Below are 21,080 nucleotides of genomic sequence, written 5' to 3'. Positions count from 1 at the left end.
GAGAAAAGAGGCGGCTTCCAAGCAGAGGATGCAGGAGTGTTGGCCGCATTTGGTCTTTGACTTGGGTGTGTAAATATTCTTACAATACTTGGCTCCCTCTCGGCCTTTGCGCCATTGGCGCAACGAGTCATCTAGTATATACAAACCATGTATGGATAAGTTGACTTATGTTGCATGAAGCAATACCAATCATGCCGTCCTATCTAGCTGCTAATTAATATCAACTGTCAATTAGTTATTGATTTGCAGGTATAATAGATTTGCAGGTATAATCCTCTATGGTGCCAATCAATATCTCTGATGATAAAGTGGCTAATTCCTTTAACTGCAAAAAAGAAGCCATGCTTTTCACATATCTTGGTCTACCAATGGGATCAACCAGGCCTAAAGTAGCTGATCTGATGCCCATGGTATCTAGGCTTGATCACAGACTATCTGGCATTGCTTTCATGATGTCTTATTCTGGGAGACTTGATCATCTCAAGTCCATAGTTGCTGCTCTTCCAATATTTGCTATGTGCTGCATCAGAGTCCCTTTCACCATACTGGACCACTTTGAAAAATCTGGTAGAAAATTTCTTTGGTATGGCAAAGACATCAATAAAAAAGGAAACTGCCTTGTCAAATGGGATAACGTTTGTCTGCCAAAAAAAGCAGGGGGGCTGGGAGTATGAGATCTGAGAATACAAAACAAAACTCTGCTTACAAAATTCCTTTTCAAATTTTTTCACAAGCACGATATTCCCTGGGTTAACCTTATCTGGAACAATTACTATGGCAATGACGAGGTACCAAATTTCCCCACCAAGGTGGGATCTTTTTGGTGGAGAGACTGTTGTTCTATTTTGCAAGACTTCAAAGATATGACTATATGCTATGCTGGCAGTGGTAATACAATAAAGTGATGGTCAGATAAATGGTGTTCTCATACACTATCCCAGTCAATGCCTCAGCTATATTCTTATGCAAAAGATGTTGACATCACCCTTGCATCTGCCAACAACATGGAGGACAATGACTTTTATGATTTGTTTCACTTGCCCATGTCTTCCATTGCAGTACAACAGAGTAACAATCTCAGAGAACTGATCAATAGCAGAGTTAACCAGGAAATGCCAGACACATGGAAATTTTATTGGGGTGGCACTAAGTACTCTAATAAGAGAATATATCTTGAACTCATGAGAAATCCTGCTGATGCTCCTAAACCTTATCAATGGATATGGAAGTCATGTTCCCTTCCCAAACAGAAATTCTTCTTCTGGCTTCTGTTACAAGACAGATTAAATACTAGAGACCTACTTAACAGGAAGAATTTCTACATTGAGACAAGTAAGTGTGTGTTATGTGATGATGAACCTAATGAACATCTAATGCACCTCCTTTTTAGCTGCGATTTCAGCCAAAACTTCTGGATGAACATTGGCTACCAATGGGACACTGATTATAACCTCATAGAAATGCTCCTGGAGGGTAGGAAGCAGAATGCCTCTGGTTGTTTTAAAGATTGTCTGATTGCTGGATGCTGGAGTTTATGGAAGCACAGAAATAGCATCATCTTTGATCACAAGGTCAAGAATATGGCATATTGTCTAGCCATATTCAAGGAACACTTCAGCATGATCATAAAGAAAGCAAAACCTGGATTGAAGGAGGGCATGCAAAGTTGGCTAGATTATTTGTGGACACTTTGTTTTATTTTCCCTCTTTTCCTCCACCATGTACATTCATCTGTAATTGTTCCATATTATAAATGAAAATGAGAGTTACAGTGGGGGCCTTCCCCACTGTTTTTGCTCAAAAAAAAGCTACAATGACCGGCATCAAGTAATAAGCAAGATGTGCCCTTACGTAGCACACCAATAGGTGAGATGGTCACCGATTGTGCGGTACTGCATAATTAGCAACTAACAAACAAAAAAAGTAATAAGTAAGCTTACCATACACGGCAAGAGACATACGGTAATAAGCAGCTAACCTAGATAGTAGATGTTATCATCCTTATTTTATTTTGTTCTCAACTGGGAACAAATTGGTATTACTTAATTTTATGGACAATGATTAAGGTGCATTGACTGGTTAAAACATGAAGACATTCTTGTACAAGGTACAAGTTTCTTTACCACTCTTTGTCCTTTGTCATTTTCTATCATATATATGTATCATGTCATCTTATTTGGTAAAAATACAGGTGATGACAGGTGAAACAAATTAAGTTTCCAAATGTACTTTAACAACAAGTATATTTTAAATTACTTTTAACAAATGTGTGTGTTGTGTGAAGAAATACCATCACAATTAATGTCTATCTTCTCCTGGATTTTTTGCAGAAGACTTATGGGCGGTCCTCGGGTCTGCAAAAAATACTCCACTTAGGAAGTCTGTGGTTTCCTTGGTGTTGTTCCATATATTATGATGATGATGCTCCATGAGTGCATCATGTCCTTGACTCCTTGTCTCCTTTTTTTTGTTCAGGATCTGAAGGTAAGAATTACTCGATTGTAAGCGGGACATATATTACTCTCGAATGCGACGATCAGCCATGCACCAAGCACTGCAAGAGCAAGGGCTTCAGAGACTCAGGGTGCATCTAGAGGTGGACTCCTGAAGGAAGCATATCGCGGTGTTTCTGCTGCCCCTGAACAAACACACCTTGACCAGAAAGGTTATGTAGTACTCCTCTCCGCAGGGAAAAGAATAATAAAGTGTTAGGCCTTTGATGAAGATCTCTGATGCATAAATTTTGACAACGAGTATCAACGAAAGTAAGGCAAAACATGATATGATAGAATAGCTAAAGACAAACTGAATCAACATAAAACAAACCTATTTCCTGAATCTGCCGCCCATAGACAGAAAGATGGCCTGAGCTGCAACTCACAGTCCATTTACCGGAGCGTCTACATGTCATTGGTGCAAGCTTCAGCTGTTCCGCATACCTACATTGCCCTGTCCTAGCACACCCATTTAAGGATCATGATCAGTCAAGATTCGGAGCTCACGACAGGACAGGGCGTCCACGTCATGGGCCCAGTGGGAGATCACTAATCCCGATGATAACCCTTTTGGGGCTGCACATCTCTGCCCCAGACTCAATGTTGCAGTTTTTGGTTTTTTGGCATGGATGTGAATAGCAAGTGTAACATTGAATTAGTGAGTGTGCCGTCTTGGCTTCGGCTCGCACCGGAACCGAGATAACTGATGACGTTTGGCGGGGCTGGGTGCCGATGAGACGTGCCATGGTTGAGGTGGAACTTGGAGCTGTGCCTTGCACCGGTGCGAGCATGCTGTCGTCCGAGGAGCCTTGTGTCGAACACCTGGTGGGCGCGCAGGTCTCGCAGGCTTCCGGACGACGGAATGATCACAGCAGGGAATGGTGGGGGGCCTCCGTGGACACTGGAGCGGTCAACACAGAGCCATGGGTTGTAGAGACGTGGCAGCGGCCTTGTCTTCGCAGGCGCCGGCGCCGGCGCCATAGCTCAACATGGAACGTTTGGCGTTGGCCGGCATCCGCTTGTCCCACTTTCCTTGTTTTAGAGGGGATCCGCTGGTCCAGCTGGTTCACAGCGGGCCTCCGGGACCCAGAAACAGAACTTGTACAGCCCGTTCAGCAGCCTGTTTCTCTTAGGCCCGACAGCTCGTCAGTTGGGCCGGCAATGAGAGAGCGACACATGAACAAAGACGGTGATCTTCTCTTCCGCCCGGTAAACACATTTCGACGGCTTAATAAAACTTTGCGAGATTGACTAAAAAATAAAAATTTCTCAAAAAACTTAAAAAAACACTAAAAATATTTAGAAACGAAACATCCTTATTCATCATCATGAAATCCGTAGTGACTTCTCCCATTTTTTTGCGGGAAAACATCAAATCTATGCATCTCCAATCATGGCAATATAACGAACACCAGAAATAATAAAAATTACATCTAGATTCATAGACAGCTAGCAATGACTACAAGCACTGAAGCGAGCCCAAGGCGCGCCGCGTCATCGCCCCTCCCTCATCGGAGTCGGGCAAAACTTATTGTAGTAGACAGTCAGGAAGTTGTCGTGCTAAGACCCCATAAGACCAGCGCACCAGAACGGAAACCGATCCCAATGAAGAGTAGCGTAAATCGGAAGGATCCAAGTTGAAGACACAAGAACGTAGACGAACATTAAAATAGTTAAAATCCGCAGTGACAATTCCTCCATCTCTCTATTTTCACTCAACTAAACAAATCGCATGGAACGTGTTGACCAGTCTTTGGAGCAGTATTATCTTGCAACAACCGATCGAGACAAGTTGGTCTTAATGATTTGTGTCCACCCCTCCTAAGTCGTAACCTGACATAATCAACCAAGACAAGTTGCTCCTAATTATTTGTGCTAACCCTCTCTTGAGTCATAACCTGACATAATCAACCGCGTCATGCATGGTTGATCTTGTCTCGCTCTGAAATCTAATATATCACGCCACCTTAGATAGATTAACAGGCTGGCATGCGATTAGTCCATTTTTCTACTGCATACACTGTTTTTCAAAGGCATACGTCAAATGCCCCCCTTTCCAGGTTTCTTCGCACGTAGATATGATTGTCTCACTTTATTTTGTTTGCCACCCCAAAACTAAACTGCTAACCTACACCCATAAGCAACCACGTCAGTTCGGTCGATGCTAAATAGCCTCATTAGCATTTTACGCTCTCAACTCTATAGTCATGTAAATATTTTAAACCTCTATACTTCAATGTTTTAATGATATAGAGCTTCTCATCTAGTACATCTACATTTATTTGAGGGGAGGTGTAATTTCCCACGAGAATATTCATCATCCCCTGTGTGCTGTTCTCTACAAGGCAACTGTGATTGCAAAGGTCAAGGTGAGCAGGCTGTGACATAGGAATCTCAAATCTCGGCTTAGGTATAAACCTCCGAAAGGTATCTCTATACCGTGTGTTCTGCTGATAATAGCATTCTACGAAGGTGATGGAGGAAACAGTATTCTTCATTTCAATTCTGAAGGAGGTAGTAAAGACCATAATTAATGTGGGGTTTACCGCTATTGTCTACTTCCCTTTGAAAATCAACGAGTTGAGTGCATTATTGTGCTATGTAATGCGAGTTTTAAGTCTACTTAGTTGTTTATCAAAAGTACTACTCGTATGCAAATTGATGCGTTGAGACGGTTGGGTACATTGTGCCAACATGTATGTTTTTTTTGTGTTACTTGTTTGATTCTTACCATCGAACTAAAAGCTTAAATAATAGTAATATGGTGTATACATATTCCACACAGTTATGCATGAAAGTAGTTTGGGATGCGGGTCAACTCTTAATGGCTACACGCAAACCTTGCGGATAGTACACACAATCAGAAGGGTATGTGGTACCCCGCAAAAAAAGGGTATGTGGTGAAGGGAATCCATTTGGCACAGGACATCCTAATCTCCGATGGTAGATTCTCGGAGTTCCCCAAATCATTTGGTATATACAGTATATGTTTAAATATTTTGGGATGACAGTTTCTGCCTAACGATATTTTTTATAAGTGAGGTACATTGATGCCAAATTTCTCAATTTCAATCAAGTGCAATGCAGGTCTCTTCGATCATAAAATGAGCGTATAGTGCAGTTGACCGGTACTTGGTCATCGTGAAGTCGATCTTAATTTTCCTGGCAAAAAATGTCAATCGTAATTATTTCCCTTGTCCTTTGCTCGTTCCACATTCAACTCTTTAACCACTAAAAAGAACATTTTAACCACTCTTCACTTAATTAGTTTGGCTAATTGGAGCCCAAAGAAGTTAAGAACAGTAATCTCATACCTAATGCACCATGACCATTGGTGTACCATTTTCTGTTGACATAATATATAAATCAGGTGTGAATAAGTTGCCTGGTGTTATAAGTGGCGTAACATGGATCATGACATCTTGGCTAACTGCTATTAATATCAACTGAGAGTTAGTTACGGACTTACATATATAACGTATGCGAGTTTCAAGCTACAATGATCGGCCTCAAGTAATAAGCTATAGCTTACCGAACATGACAAGTGAATGAACAATATTACTCTATGCACGCTAGATAGTAGATGTGATCTTCTTTGGGTTATTTTGTTGGCAACTGGGACAACTATGTATTGGTTAATTTATGGAAAATGGTTGGAGTAGTTGACTAGTTGAAACAGGAAGACTTTATTGTGTTACTTTCTGTCATATAGTATCACATGCAGCATATCCTCTTATTTGGTGAAAATACTGGCAGGGGCAGGAGAACCGAAGTTTCCAAACATACTTTAACAACAAATCTCCATTAATAAAATACTTTAAGTCATGTGAGTAAATTAGCATCAGACAATATTGCAACAACCTATACGTTTTCCTGACTTTTATATAATGGGGATTGCTTCACTGATAGAATATTTACAATACCAAATAGTATTAGTGTCGATGGCTTTAAAAAGAATGGAGTTGACTAGTGGCGAACGTGTAAAATTCCGTAAACCTTACGTTGGACATATGTCACCACTCACCATGCAAGTTGTGTAATAGGTGTGTGACAACATGGATAAACATTAATGTTATTCTTCCGCGGTCATTAGATGGAACCAGACCTTATTAACTTTTATGTATTATTAGGAGATACTTATGGATTGAATGGTTTTGCCTTTGCCTTAGCGTGCAGCCATTCCAGTGGGGTCCTTCGGAGGGATGGTGGTCAGTAGGAGAAGCGCCAACTACATTGGGTGGGGGCAATGGAAATAGGGGTGGCTATCCTCAATGACAGTTGCCGCCATCATCTTTAGGGGCTTATGAACATCGCATGGGTAACTATGTGCTCATTTGCACCAGCGGCATTGGAGGTCACAGTGAAGAAACACCAGAATAGGAGATGTTGAGGTTCTAGGGAACAAAGGGGATGGGAGGAGCCAATGGAGAAGAGAAGGGTGGGAGGACTGCAAAGAAGTAGGCAAAGATGTGCAGGGGAGAAGAAGCCGGAGGGGGTGTTATTGTGTTGCGTTTACAACCACATGATCTTAGATAATAGGAGCTAAAGCCATGAATAGTGTCCCTACCCGAAGGTGCACACAACCAGCCCGTTTTAACTGGTGATAAGTGGGATGTGGGCCCACCTGAGAATTTGGGGGGGGAGGGGGGGTGATTTGATTAGTTAGAAAGGAAGTTTACGTACAGAACGTAAACACATTGCAAATCAACCTGTGGTTGAGTTGGTTAGGTGGACAGTGGTATCCCCAACCCACCAGGGTTTAAATCTTGGTGCTCGCATTATTCCTGAATTTATTTCAGGATTTCCGGCGATGCGCTTTCAGTGGGAGGAGACGTCCCGTCGACGACAAGGCGACTACGGTGGCTTCGTAAATCTCAAGATGATATGCCGGCTCAGTCTCTCGGAGGTGCTCATAGGGGTAGGGTGTGCGTGTGTGCGTTCATAGGGATGAGTGTATGCGCTTGTGTCTGTACTGATGCTAAAAAAAAGAACGTAAACACATTATGTAGGTGTAGCATTTTTGCTTCCTTAGCGATGTTCTATATATTACCGTTACACTTCTCTGTTAGCAGTTTGCATGCGCAATCAATGCGCCAGTAGAACAATGGTGCCCCGGTGGTGGCTGCTGATTCTCTGCCTCGCCGGCAACGTACTCCATGGTCGCGCACAGCTTGACAGCAGAGGTATCTCTCTCTTCTGTTATTGGCTTCTCTCTCTTAATCATGCTGCCTCATTTACATTGCATATTCATTGTGCAGGTTTCATCAACATAGACTGTGGGCTACAGGGAGAGGAGAGCTACGTCGACGACGAGACAAAGCTGGTGTACGTCTCAGACGCTGGATTCACCGACACCGGCACGCCTTACAACATCTCGGCTGAGAACTTCCGGCCATGGCGGTCCAGGAACGTCCGCAGCCTGCGGAGTTTCCCCGATGGCGTTCGCAACTGCTACACATTAGGATCCCTGGTGTCGGGCCTCAAGTACCTCTTCCGTGCCACGTTTCTCTATGGCAACTACGACGGCCTTAACAAGCGACCAACGTCGTTCGACCTATACATCGGCGTCAACTTCTGGACGGCGGTGAACATGTCGTGGTGGGGGTTGGACCAGGACAATAGGGCGACGGTGGAGGCAATCGTAGTCGTGCCACACGACTTGGTGCAGGTGTGCCTGGTGAACACCGGCGGCGGGACGCCCTTCATCTCTGGGCTGGAGCTGAGGCCGCTGAAGATGTCGCTCTACCCACAGGCAGTGGCGGAGCTGGGGCTGTTCCTCCTACGCAGGCGAAACTTCGCCGCGATAAATGGAACTATCATCAGGTTCCCCGATGATCCATACGACAGGCTATGGTACCCTAGGTCCGACGCCACGATGTGGGCGGAGATGACGACGACCGAGAGGGTGAACGACATCGACGGCGATGAGTTCGAGGCACCCATGGCGGTGCTGCAGACGGCGATCAAGCCGCTGAACGCCTCCGGTAGCATCAAGTTCGGCTGGGAGGTGGCGCCCGAGCTGAACAATGAGTCGCCGGGGCCGGGGTACCTCGCCGCCTTGCACTTCGTCGAACTGGGGCTCCTCGGCGGGGATGCCTTGCGCCAGTTCAACATCAGTGTCAACCACGACGAAAGCTGGGCCCCGGGCTACACGCCGCCAGGCTATCTCCACAGAGCCTATGTCTACAATAAATTCACCAACCCGCGCGACAGCGGCTACATCGTCACCATCAAGGCCACAGCCAATTCCACGCTGCCGCCCATCATCAACGCTTACGAGTTGTTCTCCGTCATCGCCACCACCAACGTTGGAACAGAATCCCAGGAAGGTAATCAATTTAATTAAGCACATATTGACATCTAATCAAGCACATCTTGACATATCTATCTATCTATATATCTACCTTGTGCTACTGAAATGGTTGGTGCGATGTGATTAACTACTGCAAGCATGCGTGTAGCATCCGCCGTCATGGCGATCAAGGCCAAGTACGGGGTGAGGAAGAACTGGATAGGTGACCCATGCTTTCCCAAGACTATGGCATGGGATGGGTTGACCTGCAGCTATGCCGCTGCCAACCCTCCAAGGATCACAAGCATGTAAGTTATTTGTATATATTTTCAAATATTGGAAATCATGTAATGTTACAAATGAGAAAATGGGTAATCAAGATGGCATTCCATAGATTGGGGAATTCAAGAAAAGTCAGAAATAAATTATAGACAAATAATACACCTTTTGTGATTTATATGAATTTTTTAAAAGTATTCATGGGTTTCCTATCATTGTCTTGTTCTTCATAATATGTATATTTTTTTTGTAATTTTATTTCATATTTATATTATTTTAGTTCATCAATTCTCACATTTTTAGTAAGTTTTCAACATATACATTTTTTTATGTTCACCCTTGAATTGTATATATTGTATTCACATTTGAAGCTTTCAATTGAAATATGTTTCCCTCTAGTTTTCTCATTATTTTGTGATGGGATGTTTAATGTTATAACATTTTAGCTGAGATCCTGAGACCAATTAAAAAAATAGGGTCAAAGATGAGTGTGGTCAGAGAGATCAAAAAATTACCTTATGTATACAACCATGGAAAATGAAGCTGATCCTTTTATGTATGTGCTTTTTGTAGAAACATGTCCTCCAGTGGTCTAAATAGTGATATATCATCATCTTTCGCACATCTAAAGGCTCTCCAGTACTTGTACGTTCCGAGTTCTGGATTTATTTGGCTTAATCTCGTCTGTACTTCTCAGCAACACAAGCTTCAAGAAATTAAATATATTGTTTCCTTATCTTGCAGGGATTTGTCAAACAATAACTTGACAGGTTCAATTCCAGATGCCCTTTCACAGTTACCATCATTGACAGTCATGTAAGTTGGGCAACAATTAGCCCTAACTAATTAGCAACCACGCTTATTTACAAAGGAACTTTGTGATGACACATATGCAATAATTAACAAGATTAATAGTTCCAACAAGCAACATATAGAAAAGTCTTGTCAAACTTTGACCGAATTGCTTCGAGTTATTATGTACGTATATAGTGTGTCTAATTTGTTTTCCTCTAGAGATTTGTCTGGCAACCAACTCAATGGTTCAATTCCCTCTGGACTTCTCAAAAGAATTCAAGATGGCTTCCTGGTTCTAAGGTGTTCATAGTATATACATACTTGATAAATTCCACTAAGCTTCTTCGTTAAATTTTTTTGGCGGTGACTTCATTAATTAACTTGGTCCTCGACTTATTAGACATGGCAACAATCCAAATCTTTGCACCGACCGCAATTCATGTCAGCTTGCTGCTAAAAGGAAGAGCAAACTGCCCATCTATGTTTCCGTCCCTATACTTGTCATCGTGCTGATAGTATCAGTGTCCCTACTAGTCTTGTTCTTCCTAAGACGGCGAAACCAGCAGCAAGGTTAGAGTGAGGCCTTTTCGGCATGATCAAGCTAGCACACAACAATGCCAATATTTGGTCTATTAATTCATCAATTTCCTGTGTATACATGAAGGATCAATGAAAAAAAGGACGGCGGTAAAGCCACAAAATGAAGAGGCGGTGTCAACGAGCTACGGCGGCAATGATGATTCTCTGCGACTAGTTGAGAATCGCTGGTTCACGTACGAGGAACTCGAGAGGATAACCAATGCCTTTGACCGGGTCCTTGGCGAAGGAGGGTTCGGCCGTGTCTATGATGGCTTCCTGGAGGATGGTACTCAAGTGGCGGTGAAGTTGCGGTCTCATTCCTCCAATCAAGGCGTCAAGGAGTTCCTCGCAGAGGTGCGACGGACCAGATCCTTTAACAGCATGCGCCTTCAACTCTTGACAGAAATGCGTGGTTTTGATACGAATTTTAATGTGCTTGTGCAGGCTCAGATTTTAACCCGGATTCATCACAGGAATCTTGTCTCGATGATTGGTTACTGCAAGGATGGGGAGTATATGGCACTTGTGTACGAGTACATGGCACAAGGGACCCTACGAGAGCACATTGCAGGTATGAATACTAACTACGGTTAACAAAAAGGATTTGGCTTTCAACTCATATAGTGAATGCGCAAGTCGCCCTAGTGGTTCACCTGAGGTACTTTCTATTAATTTGGACAAACACGCTATTATTGTGTTTATAGCAAGCGGTCGCAATGGAGGATGTTTACCGTGGAGGCAGAGACTCAAAAACGCGCTTGAATCTGCACAAGGTGCACGCTCAAATCCAGAGCAGCTTATTGCTGCTCTTCAATAGTTATGGCCTAATTTTGTATTCACCAGAGGCACATTATTGCTATTGGGCGCGCATTTGACTTACAGGTTGATGTTCTTGCCATGTGTAGGGTTGGAGTATCTGCATACGGGTTGCAACCCGCCTCTCATCCATAGGGATGTCAAGGCCACCAACATTCTGCTGAATGCCAGGCTAGAGGCCAAGATCGCTGATTTTGGCTTGACGAAAGCCTTTGACTACCACAGCAACACCAATCTTTTCACGAACACGCTCGCTTTTACTCCCGGGTACGTTGATCCAGAGTACCAGGCTACGATGCAGCCAACGACCAAGAGCGACGTGTACAGCTTTGGAGTGGTGCTTCTGGAGCTGGTCACCGGGAAACCAGCCATTCTATCGGACCCAGAGCCCACAAGCATCGTCCAATGGGCAAGGCAGCGGCTGGCGCGCGGCAACATGGAGGGCGTGGTGGACGCGCGAATGCAGAGTGGTTATGATATCAACGGCGTGTGGAAGGTGGCGGAGATTGCACTCAAATGCACCGCACAGGGGTCAGCACAGCGGCCCACCATGGCCAACGTGGTGGCGCAGCTACAGGAGTGTGTGGAGCTCGAGGAGGGCCGCCCTCCTAGCTTCCACACCGGTGGCAGCAGCGGCGACGAGAATTACAATGCTTACGCTAGTGCGCAGGCCACCAACGTGAGCAACAATTCTGCATTCGAAACGGAGCTGAGGATACCAACATTGGCCACCGATCCAGGCCCGACAGCACGTTGAATACCTCTTTGTATAATTGTTGTTTTCTTGAAGTCTCTGTGAGATTCTCCATCATGTAGTTATTTATTCTCTCCTTGCCAAATTATAGTGGATATGAGATATTTTTCAAATTCTTAACTTTGTAAACTTTGACCAAGTTTACAGGAATATATGGACATGTACAACTCGATGGAGAGGAGTGTACGTAGTTTCATCATACCGGGTACCATGAGCAGAATCTGGCATGTTAGCTTCAACAGTCATCACCGTCACTTCTCCCGCAATGCAGCTTCCAATGGATCTGAAAAAAATTGTGTTAGAAAGCAAATGAAGCAGACAAAATCACTGAAATAACTTGCTGTGATGCTGCCTCCAACTCAGCAATCATAACTTACACTAGTAGAAAAAGAACTGAGAAAATCGCACAGATTTAACTCCTGGCAAGAACATACTGTCCGACCATTGCTCTCAAAAACAACAACAGAACAACTAATCAGACACAGGAAGAAACATGGGATCGACATGTCGCTTGATTTACCATGACACAAGTCTGGGATAGAACCGAGTCATTCATCTTAACAGACACCAGTTGTGGCATAGAGATCGGGTACGGACTACCCAACCAAATACATGACCTCGAGAGATAACAGGCATGCATGCATGTATAACGAAGCTTTATAGGTAAAATTAGTGCAGAAAATAAGCCTGGTTCCCCTATAAAAAATAAGCCTGGTCACTAATTTGGCCGGCCCAATACGTGCGAGCTGCGCGTTTGCTTCTATCTAGCTATGCGCGGAACAGAAACTCCCGACAATTATCCACTCTCTTTCTACTCTTAATTATATGCGCGGAACAGAAACTCTGCCGGAAAAGAAAAGAACAGAAAACACCGAGGATGCCGACTGACATGTATTATCTTACAAGCAACCGAGACAAGTTGCTCTTAATTATCTGTGCGTACACCTCTAAGTCTTAACCTGACGTAACCAACCAACCGTGTTTTGCATGGTTGATCTCGTCTCGGTGAGATCATATACTCTCACCTTGTCTAGGAATACTGCATTGTTTTCCTTTATCGATCTTTCTCATGGGTAGTGCATTGTTTCCCAAGGGAGCACCCTTCGTTCCATATTTCTACTTTCACACGACGGATGAATGAGTGTATCACCGTCTTTGTTTTACTTTAGACAGAAGGCGCCTGCTAGGCAATAGAAATAAAGCCCCACACGGCCACCAAACACTTACAGTGACTGACGACAGAACACGGTAAATCATTGGATAGTAAGTTTGTTCCTAACGTGCCAGCGCAGTGAAACAGGAATAGACAAACCTACGAGCGTGTTGCATAACACCAAGATGGAGGGATCCCCACATGAAACGTGCAGAGTGCACTCGATGAAGATATGCGAGGCATCCTCATGTTCAGCACACAATGTACATGGGCCATTGGAGGGGCCATGATGTTTCTTGATCTGGTTGCTAGAAGGAAGACCTGATCATAATGCCAAATAAAAACGTCTATTGTTTCATTGTGACGCACATCTATGAGCGAGTAATCTTTACTATGAGCGAGTAGGACTGCAGGACAAGCAATATATCTTTACTATCAAATCGTCACAGGTGTTAAACATCACCTTCCCCCCTTCATCTCAGGCGCGCGCATGCGGTGCTCAGCCCAACAAAATCTCTAAAGAAATATTTATTTTTCCATAGCAGCACACGATTCCTAACTAGTGAGCATAAAAGTGCAGTTGACGACCAGTACTTGGTCCTCGTGAAGTCGATCTTAATTTCCCTGCAAAAGATGGCAATCCTAATTATTACTGGTTCCTTTGCTCGTGATATATCCAAGTCTTAACCACTCTTCACTTAATTTTGCCAATTGAAGTGCAAAGAAGTCAAGGACAGTTATCCCACGCCAACTGCACCATGACCATCAGTACCATTTGCTGTCTGACATATATAAATTTTTTGAACAACTTGTCGACATATATGTAAATCATGTATATATGGATACGTTCATATTCCATGACGTCACATGGATCATACCGTCCTATCTGGCTCTGCTACTCCCTCCGTCCTATAATGTAAGGCGTTTTCTGACACTAGTGTAGTGTCAAAAAACACTCTTATATTATGGGACGGAGGAAGTAATAAATATCAACTTTCAATTAGTTACTGATTTACAAGTATAATGCGTGTTGAATTGCAAGCTACAATGACCGGCCTCAAGTAATAAGCTAGCTTACAAAACACGGCAAGAGACAAACAACAAGCAGCTAAGCTAGACAGTAGATGTGATCTTCCCCCGCATTATTTTCTTGGCAACATGAACAAGTTGGAATTGTTTATCTTTATGGACAATCGTTAGGGTACCTTGACTGGTTAAAACAGGAAGACTTTCTAGTAGAAGGTACACATTTTTGTACCACTCTTCTCCCATGTCATTTTCTGTCATATGCCATACATCATATCATCATATTTAGTATTAAATCGGCGCCTGTGTTGCACATCACTTTCCCCTCTTTGTCTCACGGTCACGCGCATATGTGCTTAGCCCAATAAAATCTCTAAATATAATATTTATTTTCCATAGCAGCACCTGCTAACTAGTGCATAAAAGGTGCAGTGACCAGTACTCCTTTTTTTTTAGAATCGCATTTGACCAGGACTTGGTCCTCTTGAAGTCGATTTTAACGTCCCTACAAGAGATGGCAATCCTAGTTATTACCGGTTCCTTTGCTCGTGACAAATCGAAGTCTTAACCATTCTTCACTTCATTTTGCCAATTGGGGTCCAAAAGAGTCAAGAACAGTTATCACATGCCTAACGCACCACGACCATCTACAAACCATTTGTTGTCGGCATATAATTTTCTTTGTAACAACTTGTCGACATATATGTAAATCATGTAGAGATAAGCTTATATTACGTAACAAGACATAGATGATGCCACATATCTAGCTGATAATTTATATTAACTGTCAATTAGTTACTGATTTACAAGTATAATGCGTGTTGAATTGCAAGTTACAATGACCGGCCTCAAGTAATTAATAAGCCAGCTTACCAAACACGGCAAGAGACAAACAAGCAGCTAATCTAGACAGTACATGTGACCTTCCCTGCATTATCTTGTTAGCAACATGAACAATTTGGTATTGTTTATCTTTATGGACAATCGTTAGGGTATGTTGACTGGTTAAAACATAAAACAGGAAGACTTTCTAGTAGAAGGTACACATTTTTGTACCACTCTTCTCCCATGTTATTTTATTTCATATGCCATGCATCATATCATCATATTTGGTTAAAATATTGGTGCGGACAAGAGAGCCAAATTCAGTTTTCAAACGTACCTTTAACGACAATTCTCTTCCAAAATACTTTAACTCATGTGTGTAAATTTGTGTCAGGATACACCATAACAATTAATGTACATCTTATATTGGTTTTTTATATGATATTTACCGTACGAAATAGTGCCACGTCAATCTCTCCGTAACTTCTACAAAATTATGGGTTGTTTGACAATTGGCAACTGTGTAAAATTTCGTAAGTCTTACGTTGGAAGTATGTCACCAAGCAAGTTGTGTATTAGGTGTGTGATGACTTGGATAAACATTAATGTCAATTTGATGATGTGATCATTGGATGTTACTGGCTCGTAGAGTCAAATTGACATTTATATATTAATGTTAGGGTATGTATATCATGAATTTAGGATGATGATGTTGCGCCATTAGCTGTTTGTATGCATGTGAAGCAATCAGCACACGGAGAACAATGGCACCCCGGCGGTGGCTGCTGCTTCTCTTCCTTGCCGCCGGTGTACTCCAATCTCTCGCCCAGCCTGACAGCAGAGGTATCTTACATCGTATCTCTCTCTCTCTCTCTCTCTCTATCTATCTATCTCTTTCTCCCGGTCTCAGGCTCTCAGCTAGCACATAAATATCTGCGCGGCGGGCAGGTTTCATCAGCATAGACTGCGGGCTAGCTGAGGAGGCAAGCTATGTGGACGACACAACGACGCTGGCATACATCTGGACGCCGGCTTCACCGACGCTGGCATGAACTACAACATCTCGGCCGAGTACCTCGGGTTCTCCAGGCGCGGCCACAACCTTCGGAGCTTCCCTGATGGCGTGCGCAACTGCTACACGCTCCGGTCCCTGGTGTCCGGCCTCAAGTACCTGATCCGCGCCGGCTTCCTCTATGGAAACTACGACGGCCTCAACAGGCCGCCCGCGTCGTTCGACCTCCACATCGGCGTCAACTTCTGGAAGACGATGAACATGTCGACGTGGGGGGCAGACCAGGGCAACACGGCGACGGTGGAGGCCATCATCGTCGTGCCAAACGACCTGCTGCAGGTGTGCCTGGTGAATACCGGCAGCGGGACGCCCTTCATCTCCAGTCTGGACCTGAGGCCCTTGAAGAGGACGTTCTACCCACAGGCGATGGCCGAGCAGGGGCTGGTCATGCTGGCCAGGTTGAACGCCGCCCCGGTAAACAAAACGGGCACCATAAGGTACCCCGATGATCCACATGACCGGCTGTGGTACCCGTGGTTCGACGCCACGATTTGGGCAGAGATCTCGACGACCGAGAGAGTGTACGGCGTTGGCGACGACCTCTTCGAGGTGCCATGGAAGGTGATGCAGACCGCGATTGTGACGCGGAACACCTCCAAGAACATCTGGTTCGGCTGGGAGTCCCTAGACGCGGAGCCCCGAGACGACCACCCGTCCCGGCCGGGGTACGTTGCCATCTTGCACTTCGCTGAGCTGCAGCTCCTCAACGCCAGCAACGGGGAGCTGCGCCAGTTCTACATCAACCTGAATGATGAGCTCGCATACCCGACGGGCTTCACGCCGGAGCACCTCGTCAGCAACGCGATTTATGATACCAAGCCCAGCCGGCATAGCGGCTACAATTTCTCCATCAACGCCACCGCAAACTCGACGCTGCCGCCCATTCTGAACGCCGTTGAGGTGTACTATGTCATACCCACCACCAACCTTGGCACCGACTCTCAGGATGGTAATTCATCCGATCTATGATCTATCCATCAATCCACTATGTGCTACTAGGACTCTGATATGAATGAATGCATGGATGCATGAGCTCAGCATCTGCCGCCATGGTGATTAAGGCCAAGTACGGGGTACGAAAGAACTGGATGGGTGACCCATGCTTTCCCCGGACTATGGCCTGGGATGGGTTGAACTGCAGCTATGCCGCTGCCAACCCTCCAAGGATCACAAGCATGTAAGTAATTCATATATATATATTCAAATATTGGAAATCATGTAATGTTTTACATTAGAAAGGGGAAAATCAAGATCAGTATTCCCCAGTTTGAGGAATTCAAGAGAAGTCAGAAATAAATTATAAACATACACTTTTGTATTTTTTATCATTGTTTTTAAATTATTTTTGGGTTTCCTATAATTAGCTTGTTCTTCATAATATTTATGTTTTTGTAATTTTGTTTCCTTTTTATATAATTTTGTCACCAATGCTCACATTTTTTGTAAGTTTTCCACACATACACACATGTCATGTAAAGTTCACTCTTGAATTTTCTATCTTTTATTCTACTTCAGATTTTGAAGCTTTCAATTGAAAAAAAACAGTATGTATTTTTTTGATTATTTTGTGATGGGAGGATTAAGGTCATAACACTTTACCTGAGACCAATAACAAAGTTATCTGTTTTGAAAAAAATTGGGAAACATGAGTGTTGTCAGAGTAGATCAAAAAATTACCTTCTGTATATCTGCAGCTATGGAAAATGAAGCTGATCCTTCTATTATGTGCTTTTTGTAGAAACCTGTCCTCCAGTGGTCTAAAGAGTGATATATCATCATCTTTCACGCATCTAAAGGCTCTCCAATACTTGTACGTCAGAGTTCTGGATTTATTTGGCCTAATCACTGTCTGTACTTCTCAGTTCTCAGCAACACAAGCTCCAAGAAATTAAATATATTGTTTCCACATCTTGCAGGGATTTGTCAAACAATAACTTGACAGGTTCAATTCCAGATGCCCTTTCACAGTTATCATCATTGACAGTCATGTAAGTTGGGCAACAATTAGCCCTAGCTAATTAGCACACACGCTTAGTTACACACTCAGACACAATACATGACACATATCCAATAATTAACAAGATTAACAGTTACAACAAGCAACATATAGAAAGGTCTTGTCAAACTTTGACAGAATTGCTTCGAGTTATTATGTACATATATAGTGTGTCTAAATTGTTTTATTCTAGAGATTTGTCTGGCAACCAACTCAATGGTTCAATTCCCTCTGGACTTCTCAAAAGAATTCAAGATGGCTCCCTGGATCTAAGGTGTTCATAGTATATACATACTTGATAAATTCCACTAAGCTTCTTCGTTAAATTTTTTTTTGGCGGGGACTTCATTAATTAACTTGGTCCTCGATTTATTAGACATGGCAACAATCCAAATATGTGCACCGACGGCAATTCATGTCAGCTTGCTGCTAAAAGGAAGAGCAAACTGGCCATCTATGTTGCCGTCCCTATACTTGTGGTGATAGTATCAGTGTCCCTACTAGTCTTGTATTTTCTAAGACGACGAAACCAGCAGAAAGGTTAGAGTGAGGCTGAGGCCTTTTCGGCATGATCGACCTAGCACACAACAATGCCAATATTTGGTCTATTAATTCATCGATTTCTTGTGTATACATGAAGGATCAATGAAAAACAGGACAACGGTAAAGCCACAAAATGAAGAGGCGATGTCGACGAGCTATGGCGGCGATGATGATTCTCTGCGACTAGTTGAGAATCGCCGGTTCACGTACGAGGAACTCGAGAGGATAACTAATGGCTTTGATCGGGTGCTTGGCCAAGGAGGGTTCGGCTATGTCTATGATGGCTTCCTGGAGGATGGTACTCAAGTGGCGGTGAAGTTGCGGTTTCACTCCTCCAATCAAGGTGTCAAGGAGTTCCTCGCAGAGGTGCGGTGGACCAATCCTTTAACAGCATGTGCCTTCAACCCTTGGCAGAAATGCGTGACTTCGATGTGAAATTTTATGTGCCTGTGCAGGCTCAGATTTTGACCCGGATTCATCACAAGAATCTTGTCTCGATGATTGGTTACTGCAAGGATGGGGAGTATATGGCACTTGTGTATGAGTACATGGCACAAGGGACCCTGCGAGAGCACATTGCAGGTATGAATGCCAACTACGGCTAACAAAAAGGATTTGGCTTTCAACACATATAGTGAATGCGCAAGTCGCCCTAGTGGTTCACCTGAGATACTTTCCATTAATTCGGAAGACATGCTGTTATTGTATTTGTAGGAAGCGGACGTACTGGAGGATGTTTACCATGGAGGCAGAGACTTAAAAACGCACTTGAATCTGCACAAGGTGCACGCTCAAATCCAGAGCAGCTTATTGCTGCTCTTCTATAGTTATGGCCTATTTTTATTCACCAAAGGCACATTATTGCTATTGGACACGCATTTGACTTACAGGTTGATGTTCTTCTCATGTGTAGGGTTGGAGTATCTGCACATGGGTTGCAACCCGCCTCTCATTCACAGGGATGTCAAGGCCACCAACATTCTGCTGAATGCCAGACTAGAGGCCAAGATCGCCGATTTTGGCTTGACGAAAGCCTTTGACTACCACAACAACACCCTTCTTTTCACGAACACGCTCGCTTTTACCCCCGGGTACGTTGATCCAGAGTACCAGGCCACGATGCAGCCAACGACCAAGAGCGACGTGTACAGCTTTGGAGTGGTGCTGCTGGAGCTGGTCACCGGGAAACCAGCCATTCTTTCGGACCCAGAGCCCACAAGCATCGTCCTATGGGCAAGGCAGCGGCTGGCACGCGGCAACATGGAGGGCGTGGTGGACGCGCGAATGCAGGGTGGTTATGATATCAACGGCGTGTGGAAGGTGGCGGAGATTGCCCTCAAATGCACCGCACAGGGGTCGGCACAGCGGCCCACCATGGCTGACGTGGTGACGCAGCTACAGGAGTGTGTGGAGCTCAAGGAGGGCCGCGCTCCTAGCTTCCACACCGGTGGCAGCAGCGGTGACGATAATCACAATGCTTACGGTAGTGCACAGTCCACCAACGTGAGCAGTAACACTGCATTCGAGACGGAGCTGAGGATACCAACCGTGGCCACCGATCCAGGCCCGACAGCACGTTGAATACCTCTTTGTATAATTGTTGTTTTCTTGAAGTCTCTGTGAGATCCTTAATTATGTAGTTATTTCTCTCTCCTTTCCACATTATAGTGCATATGAGATATTTTTCAAACCCTTAACTTTGTAAACTTTGATCAAGTTTACATGAATATATGGACATGTACAATATCAAATATATACCATATGGAAGGAGTATAATTTATGAGAATCGAACGATACTGATTTGTCATCACTAATTGATAGAAAGAAGGCCGATAGATGTTGGTCAGAGCAGCGTACCTCTCAGAGTCCATTCACATGTGGATGTTAGCTGCAACAATCATCATCCCTTCCATCGCCAGAGCAGCCTAAGCATCTGTAGTACAACTATGATCCAGTGTTTTTCATCTGTGCAGTTCGAAAGAAAATAAAACGCTGTAGGTAGATAAAAGCTGTACCATATAGTATATACTGCCTGACAGCATAAGGTTAATAGACCATATATTGTTCACATGTTTCTAGCCAAAAGCATGCATAAATAACACATCACTAGTGGCTGGGGCACGCCCCGGGCGGGCCTCCTTTGCGTGACTGTGCTCACTAATCTTGTTGCTGCATTTGTCTACGTGTGTATGCAGTGCAAATGAGTACCATCTTCAAAAAAATATAATACACGAAATACAACTGCAGAAATATAATATTCACTAATAGGTCTATGTTATCGGAGAGCTGACAGCCTTAGAAGGTGGAGGAATGATCACAGAGCACGACAATCGGTTGAAATCAAAGTCTAACATCCTCCAAAAGACGGGCGACCTCCAAAAGAGAGGCAGAGTCGATTTATGGATCATATGTATAGGCGATAGCTGTAGTTGACGGTGGTGCGTATAGAGACGAT

At 43.9% G+C, this 21,080-nt stretch overlaps 1 protein-coding gene and 1 pseudogene across 1 annotated transcript; both read left to right on the top strand.

Moving 5' to 3' along the window:
- Window positions 1–7,581: 7,581 nt before the first annotated feature.
- Window positions 7,582–12,042, top strand: LOC119342664 (probable LRR receptor-like protein kinase At1g51890). Its single transcript, XM_037614110.1, has 11 exons — window positions 7,582–7,678; window positions 7,754–8,824; window positions 8,957–9,095; window positions 9,640–9,711; window positions 9,811–9,882; window positions 10,081–10,161; window positions 10,262–10,431; window positions 10,526–10,794; window positions 10,885–11,011; window positions 11,145–11,213; window positions 11,346–12,042. The coding sequence occupies exons 1-11, from the start codon at window positions 7,600–7,602 to the stop codon at window positions 12,011–12,013; spliced, it is 2,817 nt and encodes a 938-aa protein (XP_037470007.1). The 5' UTR covers window positions 7,582–7,599; the 3' UTR covers window positions 12,014–12,042.
- A 3,736-nt stretch (window positions 12,043–15,778) lies between these two features.
- Window positions 15,779–20,307, top strand: LOC119342669 (annotated as a pseudogene).
- The last annotated feature ends 773 nt before the right edge of the window (window positions 20,308–21,080 follow it).

Source organism: Triticum dicoccoides, unplaced genomic scaffold (assembly GCF_002162155.2).
Source record: "Triticum dicoccoides isolate Atlit2015 ecotype Zavitan unplaced genomic scaffold, WEW_v2.0 scaffold1005, whole genome shotgun sequence".
Classification (NCBI taxonomy): Eukaryota; Viridiplantae; Streptophyta; class Magnoliopsida; order Poales; family Poaceae; genus Triticum; species Triticum dicoccoides.
Note: the sequence above shows the minus strand (reverse complement) of the source record. Positions and strands in the feature narration are given on the sequence as shown.

What these genes read in the sequence shown, in the direction of transcription:
- LOC119342664 (XM_037614110.1), top strand. Translation starts at nt 7,600, where the DNA reads ATGGTGCCCCGGTGGTGGCTGCTGATTCTCTGCCTCGCCGGCAACGTA. An exon ending in CGCACAGCTTGACAGCAGAG is followed by an intron (nt 7,679 to 7,753) that starts GTATCTCTCTCT and finishes TTCATTGTGCAG; the next exon opens with GTTTCATCAACATAGACTGT. An exon ending in CCTACGAGAGCACATTGCAG is followed by an intron (nt 11,012 to 11,144) that starts GTATGAATACTA and finishes TTGTGTTTATAG; the next exon opens with CAAGCGGTCGCAATGGAGGA.